We start from the raw sequence: 12,881 nt of genomic DNA, 5'->3' as shown, positions 1-12,881 counted from the left end.
AGCGCTCCTTCCCCCCTCCCCGCCTCTCATCCTATAACTTGCCTCCTGTCACCTGCTCCAAGTTAGATGGTGTTCTCAGTACCCACTGCCTTGAGATGGTCACACAGTGGTATTCTGGCTGAGCAGTGTGGCGCCTTAGTGGGGAGGGAAGTGGGGAAACAGCAGTGGCCTGCATGACCACGGAAGCCCAGAGACTATGCGAGCTCAGAGGACAGACCCTCTGCACAGCCTGGGTCCAGGGACAAGGCAAGAGTCACCAGGGGTTTGAGGCACAAGGCAGAGGGAGAACCTCAGAGGCAGGAGAAAGCCCGCATGCCTGGAACCTACAAACGGTTTAGCTTGACTGGAAAGGACGAGGGGAGGAGCAAGGAGGAAGGAGACTGGGAGGCCAGCTCACATTAGGCTCAGGGTTTTCTCCTCTGGGCAATGGGGATCCACAGAAGGTTTTTGAGTAGGCATATGATGCGCTCTGGAGGCTGCCTCTGGGTATGGGGTATTGACAAAGTGGATGAGGTGGTAGGTGGGATAGGACTTCAGTTCTGCCAGGAGTAGCGGCTTATAGTCATCAGTTCAAATAAAATGTTCCAACACAGCCCCTCTTTCTTCTCTCCTGCGGACCCGCTTACCCCTGTGCCAAAGCTGGTGAGGAGTCGGGCTTCCTCAGCTTCGCTAAGGGAGATCTCATCATTCTCGACCATGACACGGGCGAGCAGGTCATGAACTCAGGCTGGGCCAATGGTATCAACGAGAGGACCAAGCAACGTGGGGACTTCCCCACTGACTGCGTATATGTCATGCCCACTGTCACCCTGCCACCACGGGAGATTGTGGTATGTGCTCTGGCACTAGGAAACACCCCTGTACTCCCCACTTGGTCCTCTTCTCAAATCTGGGGAATGGAGTGAGGAATTATAATACACTAATGGCCTGCATCTTCTGTGAAGATGGTCTGGAGGTCTCAGAGGACCATAGGCTAAAAGTATGGGTGGCCATCAAATTTGTATCAGTTGGGAAGGGGCCTAGGGACAGGGATGGGGTGAAGGGCCTGGGAGAACCCTGTCACAGAATAGTCTGAAAGGGAGTGGGGTCACAGCTGGATGACTCAAGGATTCAATGCATCTCTTCAGGAAGTTTCTGAGCCAGGCTCAGGAGACTGAGCTGTTCTGAGTTCCACATGCTAGAGGCACAGTGACTGTAGTCATGGGAGGAAAAGGCTCAGGGTCCACCTGCATGGAGACCAAGCCTCTCCAGTCTGACAGTCTTCAGCTTTACCATATCCCAGGGGCCCTCACTGGACAGCTGACCTGAACTGCCCATTTCTTGACCCTCAGGCCCTGGTCACCATGACTCCAGACCAGAGGCAGGACGTTGTCCGGTTCTTGCAGCTGCGCACAGCAGAGCCCGAGGTGCGCACCAAGCCCTACACACTGGAGGAGTTCTCCTACGATTACTTCAGGTGATGGCTGGAGGAGGTGGCAGGTGTGGAACAAGAGGGGAAGGCTTGGAGAGGGCCCCGCCTGGGAGCAGGTCAGGTCAAGGGCAGCATGGGCAGTTTCTGTTAGCCAGGATGAGCCTTCTTCCTCCATCTTCACACGTCGTGGGGCCTGGGTAGGAAGATGGGTGCTGTGGTTCTGGATATGCAGCTCTGTGCTGAGCGTGCCTGGGAGTGAGCCTTAGACTTTCTGGATGATGTAGTAGCACATGTGCACTGCAGGGTGGGATGAGCAAGTCGGGGAAGGGCTTTTCACCAGCTGGGGTTTCTCTATCCAGCAGCCTGTGGTGGGGTGGGTGCTGACTGACTGGCCTTCTACCTGACAGACCCCCACCCAAGCACACACTGAGCCGTGTCATGGTGTCCAAGACCCGAGGCAAGGACCGACTATGGAGCCACACACGGGAGCCACTCAAGCAGGCCCTGCTCAAGAAGATCCTAGGCAGTGAGGAGCTCTCCCAGGAGGCCTGCATGGCCTTTATTGATATCCATTGCTGTAAGGGCTAGAGTGTCAGGGAGGGCACCCAGGGCAGGGAAAGACTCCTCCATGGGACTGGGTCCTGGGCACATGTGGAGGACCCTATCTGAGCACATAGCATCTTATAGCATGAAAAGGGCAACCTTGCCCACTATATCCTTTGACCCTGTCATTCTATTGACAAGTAAGTATTGTGCCCTGTGCTGGGCCAGGCACAGACACAGGGCTGTGGCCAGAGTCAGTCTCTGACCTCATGATCTGATGGTGCCGGCCCATGAAGTGGCCTGACCCAACCTAGAAGGAGGAAACAGTGGAAGCAGCAGGTAGGCTGAGCCCTGAAGGCTGGGTAGGATGTGGCCAGGCCAAGGAGAGATGGGGGGATGTTCCAGACAGAGGGAGTAGCACACACAAAGGCCCTGAGGCATATTGGCAGGGCTGTTTCAAGGGCACAAAATAATTCAGTTTATCTGGAGGGCAGATGTAAGCTGAGGAAAGGTTCCCTGGTCCTGCTAAAAAGCATAGGTTCAGTTGTATAGTGCTTGCCTAGCATGCCAAGGCCCTGGTTCAATGCCCAGCAGAAAAGAAGGAAGAGAAAAAGGAGGAGGGTGGAAGGGGAAGGAGGAAGGGGGAGGCGAAGAGGAAGCAGCAGCATAGTAGCAGCTTAGGCTGTGTCCTATGAACAGGGGGAGCCCCTGGACATGTGTGGCAGTCAGGTTGGTGATCTGGGATGTAGGGTCAGGGCTTGAGGAAAGATGGCCATGAGGGGAAGGAAGGAGGTCAGCAGGCCACATCCACTATGTAACTAAGAAACCTGAGGCCTGAGAGTCGGGGGTGGGGTGTGTGAGTGTGGTCTCCTACCTCCTAGCCAGCACATCCCCTTAGTCACAGAACCTTCCTTGATGGCCTCCCACCTGTGCTCAAGTACATGGGTGACTACCCATCCAAGAGGACACGTTCCGTCAATGAGCTCACTGACCAGATCTTTGAGGGGGCACTGAAGGCTGAACCTCTCAAGGACGAGGCCTACGTGCAGATCCTGAAGCAGCTGACTGACAACCACATCAGGTGAGCGGGTATGGACAGGGGGCTATTCTCAGCCAGTTGAGTCTCCCTCAACAGTCAGCATGCCTTATCAGCCCGGCCTGGGGTCCAAGGTTGACCTGTCAGGAGCCAGGCCTCTAAGTCTACAGCCTGCCTGTCAGCTGCCATTCCTACATCTGTGCACCTTTCTGGACAGGCCCAGAGATCTTCAAAGGTACCTGGGCCTGTGGATCCAGGTGTCCTGGCTCAGGCTGAGCTGGCTGTCAGTTCTGTCTGGAAAGGCTCCTAGGCTAGAAGCATTGGGCCCACAGTGTCTCTTTCATCTCTTTACTGGGCCAGCCTGAGGCAGGAGTGGAAAGTCAGATCCAAGCTTACTTTAGAGACCAGGGAGAGCTCTATCCCCACCCCCTGGCCCAGTTTCATCGTCCTCTCTGTGTGAGATGTGTATGGAGGACAGTAGGGTAAAAAGTACTTATCAAGACCAGAAAGCAAGAGGTTTCCCTTCTTTTAAATTGAATTTTTGCAATTTCCATACAATATAATTTGTTGGTATTTAGATCCCTTCCCCTAATCATACCCCCCCTTATTTCCCTCCACTCAATTTAATGTACTGTATAATATATATATACATTGCCTATAGAGTCTAATTTACATCTCCAAATGTCCTTCAGTGTAGGTCCATCCACTGGAGCCTGGTTAACTTGCCAAGCATCCCATACTTGAAAGAGACTGTCTCTGTCCCTCCCAGCAACCAACCATTGTCGCAATTTACTTAGGTTTGGTTGGAGTTTCTTATCCACCTCCCCACATCCATGCTGGTTTTTGTCTGGTTTGAGCTTGCACAGGACCTGTCTATGCTTCTAATTCCCACACTGGGCAGGTGGAGGTAGGTGGATCCCTGCGGCTTCCGGCCAGACAGCCTAGCCTACTTCTTGAGTTTCATACCAATGAAAAAACAGGGCTCAAAAAAGAAAAATGTAAAAATGAGCTGCATTTGAGGAACAACATTAGAGGCTGTCCTCTGATAGCTACATGAAGGGTTACACGCATGCTATGCACCCACATGCACACATAAACAAACACACATATACATACAAAATTAATCAAATAAATAAGAAAGTCATCTTGAATTAAAGGAATAGTTTTTTAAACTTTTCCAGTCTGTTATTTCTGTTTATTTTATTATTATTTTATTATTTTTTATTATTTTACATGTATGAGTATATTGCCTGACTGAGTAACTGACCAGCTGTCTGGAAAACTCTTATTTCCTTGTGGTCATCCACATTCTGATGGTACACTCATCCTGGCACTTGGATGGCCTTGACAGTTTGTCCCAGTGATATAAGATGCTGAGACAGTAATGGTAGCTCTAGCAAGAGATCTGCCCGGAGGAAGGATATACCATAAAGATCTTTGAAAGGGCTGAGGTGAGTTGGTAGAAATGCAAGATCTTTAAAAAAAACTTTATTATTTTTATTTTATGTGTATGAGTGCATTATGTATATAAGTGTACCCATGTCATACAATGTCAATGGAGGTCAGAAGAAGAAATCAAATTCCCCTGCAACTGTAGGTACAGACAGTTGTTAGCTGCCATGTAAGTGCTGGGAATCAAACCCAGGTCCCCTGTAAGAGCAGCCAGTGCTCTTAACTGCTAAGCCATCTCTCCAGCCCTATAATGCGAACACAGTTGGGGTGTGCTTGCTTTGATAGGACACATACTCAAAAAAAGTGGTTAGGGGAAGAGTAGGCTAAGACTGTTGAGACTCAGTGTGAGCTTGTTGAGAGTTCTTTAGGGTCAGCTTAGCCCTTCTACCTTTCTAGAAGATTGAGGGCACCAAGTGATGTGGAGATACTTAACTCAGAATGCTTTACTTACTCCATGAATGACAACAGAAATGAAAGCCAGGCTATTGTTAGACTGCAGGGACCAAGGAAGTCTCAAGTGAGGAGTATGTGTTCTCTAAAGATGGTGATCATCTCTGAGGTCCTGTCTATTTCAGTGGGTCTACCTTTATCCATCCAGTGAAGGTATCTGTTAGAAACAGTAGATATTTGAACCCCTTGCATGGCGACATGTGAGTGAAATCTATTTGCCAATCTTTCTCAGCATAGTTCCTCTACTCCTGACAGGCTGTAGAAGGGGAGGGGAAACTGGGGAGACCCTTCAGAATTAGGCTGACAATGGAACTGCATTAAAAATGCACTGTAAGGTCTGGGGAGTTCTGTGCCTGTGAACTCTTTGAGATTTACTATTGCATATTGCACAAGTCTATTTCTGTTACTATAAAACTATTGCTACCTGTAAACCAGGTGGCCTCAGGGTGGGAAAATGGGAAATTTTGTAAGTCTGGTCTAGCACTGAAGATAAATCCATTTTTTTCACATAGTAATGCTATAGAAAGGCCTCAGAGTTAGGATGTGGCATGGTTTATAGCCAGTTCTGGAGTTTGTAGAAGAGTCACATACTTGTTGCTTCTGCTATGTGAGATGCAGTGTGGGAAAGACTCAAGTTGAGAGTTTCAAGGACCTGGTGGGGCATGTCATTCATCAGATTCTGTTCCACAGTTGATGTAGAGGCCTTTCAAACCAAGAGTCACAGCTGCCAGTGTCTTGAGCAAGACCTCACGTGCCATCAGGTCTAATGACTTGGAAAGCTAAGCAACTGGGCTCTGGGAGGGATCTGGAGTTTGGGTTAAAACTCCCAGTGCTAGTCCCCTTTGCTCATGCATATATAAAGGAAAAGAGTTAGTAAGACCAGGGAGAACTGGATCTGTTATGCCTAGGAAGCTTCTTAGTTGTTTGTGGCCAGGATCCTCATTGTTAAAATTAGATCCTTGTGGTAACTGGAAGGGCCCCCTTGTGCCTGGGGTTAGTATCAGTCTTGGGAGCTGGCTCTTTGGTAGGGAAATCTGAGCCTTTGAAGGTGAAGACTTATAGCCACATGGCTAACTTTTGAAGAATCAGGACAGCATTTTGATCTGCCGTAGGTTTGTCTGGACTACATTTTGCCTGCATGTACGTATGTGCACTACATGTGTGCAGTGCCCACAGAGACCAGAAGAGGTTGTCAGATTTCCTGGAACTGGAGTCACAGGCAGTTGTGAGCTACCATGTGAGTGCTGGGAACTAAACCCCGGTCTTCTGCAAGAGCAGTAAGTGCTCTTAACTGCTGAGCCATCTCTCTAGCCCCTGGGCTAAATTTTAATAAATCATCTATGTATTCAAGGAGGCTGTTCCTAGGGGGTAATTGAGAGTATGACAGGTCTTTGGTTATAACTTGTACAAAAAGGTTGGGGCTATCCCAGAGCCCTAAGGGAAAGCAGCCCAGGTATGCTATTAAATAACCTGGGTGGAAGAGTCCTGCCAATTGAAAGCAAATAAGAACTGAGAATGGAGGTGGATGAGAGTGCAAAAGAAAGCACCCTGAACACTGTGCTCCTACAGGTGCTGGAAGCTATCTGTCCCAAGAAGTGTAAGGATTGGGAACTATGGAATAGGTTGGTACCCCAGCCTCATTTATGGCCCTTAGCCTCGACTTACCTGCCCCATTCCCCTCCTAGACAGGATTGGGGACCATTCTGTATGATTCACCTGACACCTGCCATCTTTAATGCCAAGATAGGTGTGTTTCATGGTGAGCGATGGACACTGTAGCCCAGTGTCCAGGAATTTATCAACGAGAAGCCTTTTTGCACATTAGGCTTTTAATGATATTGGAGCTTTCCTTTGAGGAAACTCATTAAGAGTCCTTAAGGGCTATTGTGACAAGAGGGACTGTTAGTAACCAGAAATGGAGACTTGGGGGGACACTCATAGGGGTCTGTAGTAGAGATTATAGGGAGGGTCTTTGGGGCCTTAGATAGCTCTGGGGCATTATAGGACAGGGAGCAAGTGTTAGGATAAGGACCTCTAGCATCTCAATAAATCTGTGGGCCTAGAGTTAAACATGATGGGCTTAGAGTTTAAACGTGAGGTCCCTGATTAGGAGGGAAATGGAGCGGCTAGGAGGGACAAGAAAGGAATGAATGAAAACATGTTTATCATATATGTTAAGAGGGGAAGAAAGTGGGCTGGTTGGGGCTCTATGTCAAAGCAGTGAGGACTGGATACTGGAAGGTCAAATTGGAAAGATATTCAGGACATAAAAAGTCATTCCAGGGCTGGAGAAATGGGTTAGTGGCTAAGAGTGCTTGCTACTCTTGTAGATGACCTGAGTTTGGCTCCTAGTACCCACACTGGGAAGCTTAAACTGCCTGTAGCTCTAGCTCCAAGGGGATCTGATGCCTCTGGTCTCCACAGGCACCTGTTCCCAAACCCACACTCAGATACACATACACATAATTACAAATAATAAAAATAAATATATATCTTAACGTTGCTCCATATCTACAAGAAATGTAATTTTGGTCCCTATTGTGTCTAGTGTTATCTGAAGCTCATCCACAGAGATGGAAGATTTGTAAACTCATGTAGCCTCAGGGCCCCATCATTCCTCAGAGTGGGAGGGACCCTCTTCTCATTGGGCATCTCATATCCTAGGAACAAAATCAAGGACATTCATCCTTTTTCAAGTTTGACCTGATATGAGGGCTTTGGATGTAGGATGGGTTGCCCCCTTTCAAATGCAGAGAAGGACATCCTTACTTCCAGTGTGAGGACTCCCAATCTGGAGTTTGGACATGGCCCTGGGGAAGGCTAAGAGCCTGGTGGCTTCAGGCACACTGGCTGAAATGTCCTACTCGACCACAGAGGAGACAGGAAACTTCATTCATCCAAAGGCTGGATGAGTTCTCATAAATTGAGTTGGGAGGGCAGCTCTAGTCAGAGCTCTCAGACTTCTTGAGATGGGCAGGTGATAGTCAGTTGCTGCAGTTGTGTATTGAGTTTGTTGTTGGTACTCTTCATCCTCCAGTTTGGCCTTTCTGGCTCTTGAGGCCTTTTGGTTATTAAACACCTTGATAGCCATGTCCCAGGAAGTGGGGAAGGACTCTGGGATCCCTGCTCTAGTATTTGTAGCTTTTGCCTAATATTTGGAGAGGCTTGGCTTATAGAGTTTACAGTCAGGATGGTCTGGCCACCCTGGCTCTTGGGCTCCAGAAGAACATACTTGCACATGGTGTCAGCTAGCCTAGATTGACCAAACAAGGCTCTTGGACGATCCCTATGTTACCTGCCGCATTGTCATAGCTACGAGGTTTGATAGCAGCATTTTTCATTCCTTCTACTAGACTGGTGATTACACAGTCCCAGTGGGTCCTTCTCCCATTGTTCTTTTACATCAATGACCTGACAGGACCAGTTAGAGTCTGTATCAGGCACCACGATGGAACCTGGCCTGTTTGTAACTGAGGTAAGAGCATGGATGTCATTAGCCCAGGCATATACTGAAGACCAGATAAAGGACCTCTCCTCACCAAGTGGTTAGGGTGATAAATGTCTTGCCAGGTTTGGTTAAAAGCCACAGTGAACCCTTTGAATTCTTTAATAAAGGTTAAAAAAAAAACTTTAAATGATTCCAGTTTAGATTGTATTTGGGACAGATCAGACATGGGGAAGGGGACATTTACCCAGATGGTGCCAAGGTCCCTTGCAAGAGGGAAAGATGTTCTCTGAGGGAGAGAGAGTAATTTTAATTCACTATATGAAGTTCATGAGTGACTGTATGAGGAAGAGAGTGCATCTGGGTAAGGAAGAAGAGGGGCTTGGAGGAGCTGGAGAGATGGTTCCATGGTCAAGAGCAATTGCTGCTCTTGCAGAGAACCCAGATTCAGTTCCTAGCACTCATATGGCTGCTCACAACTGTCTGTAACTCCAGTTTCAAGGGCTCTGGTTCCCTCTTCTGGCCTTGGTGGGCACCGCATGTACATGGTGCACAAACATACATGCAGGCAAACATACATATAAAATAAAAATAAACCTTTAAAAAGTAAAAGAGGGGTTGGAGAGAATTCCAAAAGCTCTGGAGGAAGAAGGAGAGAGAGAAAGAGAGAGAGAGAAAGAGAGAGGAGAGATAGAGAGAGGTGTTGAAAAGGGGGAGAGGGGAGAGCAGAGTTGTCAGGGGGGAGGGTGCAAAGGGAGGATCAAGGATGGGGTTAAGAAAGATAGGCTAGTATAAAGGAACCTAGTATAGCATATGTGACATCCCCCACACAGCTGAGGGTCCTGTGACGAGGCATGAAAGGCTAGATATAAGGAACCTCCAGAATTCTTTCCTAAATTATGAGAAGAGATCCAATTGTAAGATGATGTTACAATATGGTGTGTTATTGAGAGGCCAGTGTTCCTGGTCTGGAAGTGAGTAAAAGGTACATTTCATTGTAAATGAAAGCAAGTTGCTTATTTTTGAGGTCTAAATTTTTAAACCAGTTTTTGACACTATATCCCAGGAGTGAGTCGGAAGGCGGGGGGGCATCATGGGTCCTTCTGGAGGTGCAGTGGCAACCCAGAATGCATCAGCAGCAGGTGGTGGACCCTTCCTGTCATTAGGGACTGAAGCATGCTCTGAACCAGATCACCCCCTCCTGACTCCCAGGGAAAGTGTGGCTGTGAGAATGAAATCTCAGGTGACACAAATGAGTGTTTGGTGACTGTGTACTTTCATTCTGGCCAGTCACCTAGTGTCCCTGTGGTTGATCAGTGTGACCTCATGTGGTATGTGGCCATGCTGATTAGCACCATTTGGTTCTGGCTGTCATGGATATGTGACTGTGCCATTCCTTGACAGAATATATAACCCTGGGTACATAGGTCTCCTGTCCTCCTCTGCTGCTCCTACTATAGGTACAGTGAAGAGCGGGGCTGGGAGCTGCTATGGCTGTGCACAGGTCTCTTTCCACCCAGCAACATCCTCCTGCCCCACGTGCAACGCTTCCTGCAGTCCCGCAAGCACTGCCCACTTGCCATCGACTGCCTGCAGCGGCTCCAGAAAGCCCTGAGGTACAGGGGCAGGGGCAGAGCTAGTTGCAGTATGAACCTCTGAGGGTGAGGACATGACAACACAGCCATGGGGCCGTGCCTGAGTTCCCATGCTGCATGTAGGGCAGAAGCTGCAGCCCATGCTGGGCACAGTTGGGGAGTCTGGACACTCCCTTGAATGGCTTATCCCCTCCCCAGTGAGGAGGGTCCTTGGGCCCCACTGTAGCTCTGCAAAGCCCATGTACACCCTTCACTCCCCCTCCAGTTACCATCCCACTCACAGGCTGGGAACCTGGGTTCTGGGAGGGCCACATGTAGGGTGTAAGGATGGGGATCAGACTGGAGCCTAACTCCATTTTCCTCTTCTTCCCAGTCCTGTGGTCTCACAAAACCACCTCTCTTCCCCTCCCACTTTTGTTTCAGAAATGGGTCCCGGAAGTACCCTCCACATCTGGTGGAAGTGGAGGCCATCCAGCACAAGACCACCCAGATTTTTCACAAGGTCTACTTCCCTGATGACACTGATGAGGTGAGGGGCCTGGCGTGAGGGTCTGACACCCTTGACAGGGTCCAGCTCCCTCAGCTGGCACAGGATGGCCCTAATAGCACCCACCACCCTCACACTGGCCACCTCATTCTCCTACCCCTGAGTAGAGCTAGGACTTGGGTCAGGGACCCTGGTTTCTGGTCTACCCCTTTGTCCTGGAGCAACTTTCCCAGAGCAGCCTCTCTCTATCCCACCCCCAGAGAGAATCTGTTCTGCCGGGGCCACCTCCCTGTTCCTACTCTGTTCCTGGGCACAGTGTTTGGCAGAGGAGAAGCCATAAACCCTCCCTACTCACTTGCTGGGGTCCAGGGCCCGTCCACCATGGCTCTGCCTCCCATAGTTAGGTTTGCTGTCATACCCATTGTAGTGCTGCACAGAGTGGGACATCTTAACTTTTACTCTGGAGTCATTTTACTCTCTTGCCTGACCCAAGAGACTCAAGAGATGCCACAGTAGTATTTTGGTGGCAAGCTCAGAAACTTCCCAGAATCTTTCCTGCCTGGACGCATCTTTCCTCCAGACCTCTGAACATCACAAGCTCTCACATATTCTCGCTCCTTGGGGTGCTTTTCCTTCTCCATTCCCTTGGTTGCTTTGCTTCTTCAAGCTTTTTCTTACAATGTCCCCATCCCTGATCCCAAACCTTCGCCTCTGCTCTCACTAGTCCGGCCTAGAACTGCAAGGCCAAAGCCACATTCCAGTCCTGCTTGGAGGGTCGGGGAGGACGAGATCTGAGAAGAGCCAGGCAGAGTTGCTTTTTGCTTTCTTCAAATGCTCTGTGCAGCTCTAGACCCACTAGGACAACCCAATAGGGAGGCAGTCTTGAGTGGGAGGGGCTTAGGGTAGGAGGTGCAACCAGAGGGGGTGGGGAAAGGCTCTGCAGGAGTCAAATGAGCGCTGCCCCTAGGCCTTTGAGGTTGAGTCCAGCACCAAGGCCAAGGACTTCTGCCAGAACATTGCCAGCCGGCTGCTCCTCAAGTCCTCCGAGGGATTCAGCCTCTTTGTCAAAATTGCGGACAAGGTGGGTCTGCCCATCTTTTGGAGACTTGCTGGGTCCCAGGAACTTTTAGGGGAGGGGGAGAGGCACTTGCACAGGGCATCTGACAACCCACCTCCTATTTGCACCCCTGTGGCCTCCCTGTACAGCTGCCCCTAAATCTCCATCTTCTGAGGCACACAGCAGGGACTCAGATCCAGGTGTGCTGTCCCAGATGGTCTCAGATCCAGTTATAAAGCCCCCTCAAAGGAAGTCTTCTTTGACCATCCTGGGTGCTCCCTTCCTGTGGTCACTGACAGCCTGTATACATCCTTATCTCACTTCATGACTATCATTGTGCCAGACACTGGGGACCCAGATGTAATGCCAACAAGGTCTTGCGTCCAGGGGAGCTCAGAGCCTGTGGGAGGAGCTGGGTGCAGACGCCTGAGAACAGCTGAGGCAAGGACTGGATCTTGTTCTTGACCATGTTGACTTGGGCCTGGGTAGTGATCAGCGTTCAGGCACTGAGTAGGATGATGTCATTCTGAGCAGGAGGAGGCCTTTGCTCCAGAGATGTGGACCAGGCACAGGTAGTGTGAGTAGGGCTGATATATGGAGCCCCTTTGGCCAGGAATAGAGTCATTCTAGAAAAGCAGCTGACAGGAAGGTTGTGAGAAAGTCAGAACTAAAGTGAATGGGCTGCAATGGTCATGTCCCTAGGTCATCAGCATCCCCGAGAACGATTTCTTCTTTGACTTTGTTCGACACTTGACAGATTGGATAAAGAAAGCCCGGCCAATTAAGGATGGTAAGGGACTGTGCTCCAGGACTCTGGAGAACACATGTCATCTCGGGGCCGGGCTGCAAGGCCCACAGGCTGGCCAAGAAAGGGGCTCCTCTGGGGCTGGTACCAGGCTCGCAGGGCCAGGGGATCCTCTGTGCTGGGACTCTGTGTGACCAGATGCCCTGTGCTACAGGAATCGTGCCCTCGCTCACCTACCAGGTGTTTTTCATGAAGAAGCTGTGGACTACCACTGTGCCAGGCAAGGACCCCATGGCCGACTCCATCTTCCATTATTACCAGGTGAGCTGCCCAGTGCTTTCTGCTCTCTGCTCCACAGGCCACACCCTTGCTGTGCCTTCTCTGTGAAGCCAAAGTGAGCCCTTGCCAGCTGAGGTCTGTAATAGCCACTTCAAACGACCTCCAGTTACAACCACTGGGTCTCCAGAAAGTGGCTTGACCTCAGACCCTGTCTCTTCATCTTCCAGCCCTTCTCCCTGGATAAATTTTTCTGAGTTTCTAGTCCCCACTAGCTCAGGACTCTTCTTCATGTCTCGGTCCTTTGAATATGGGCATCTGCTGCTGTGACTGTATAGATCCAAGCCCTCCTTAGTTCTACAGACATTTTTGGATAGGAAGCTT

At 49.8% G+C, this 12,881-nt stretch overlaps 1 protein-coding gene across 1 annotated transcript in view; it reads left to right on the top strand.

The window, feature by feature from the left end:
* The window catches only part of Myo7a (myosin VIIA), a 72,826-nt gene that overhangs the window by 54,614 nt on the left and 5,331 nt on the right, over positions 1-12,881 (top strand). Inside the window, exons 36-44 of the mRNA XM_008844211.3 lie at positions 640-830; positions 1,332-1,456; positions 1,819-1,976; positions 2,882-3,035; positions 9,798-9,953; positions 10,356-10,461; positions 11,387-11,500; positions 12,179-12,266; positions 12,436-12,542. Coding sequence (XP_008842433.1) covers positions 640-830; positions 1,332-1,456; positions 1,819-1,976; positions 2,882-3,035; positions 9,798-9,953; positions 10,356-10,461; positions 11,387-11,500; positions 12,179-12,266; positions 12,436-12,542 — 1,199 coding nt within the window. The remainder of the gene's footprint in view (positions 1-639; positions 831-1,331; positions 1,457-1,818; positions 1,977-2,881; positions 3,036-9,797; positions 9,954-10,355; positions 10,462-11,386; positions 11,501-12,178; positions 12,267-12,435; positions 12,543-12,881) is intronic.

Source organism: Nannospalax galili, unplaced genomic scaffold (genome assembly GCF_000622305.1).
Source record: "Nannospalax galili isolate Female #2095 unplaced genomic scaffold, S.galili_v1.0 scaffold278, whole genome shotgun sequence".
In the NCBI taxonomy this organism is placed as follows: domain Eukaryota; kingdom Metazoa; phylum Chordata; class Mammalia; order Rodentia; family Spalacidae; genus Nannospalax; species Nannospalax galili.
The sequence above is the reverse complement of the archived record's forward strand: the minus strand, read 5'-3'. Positions and strand labels throughout refer to the sequence as shown.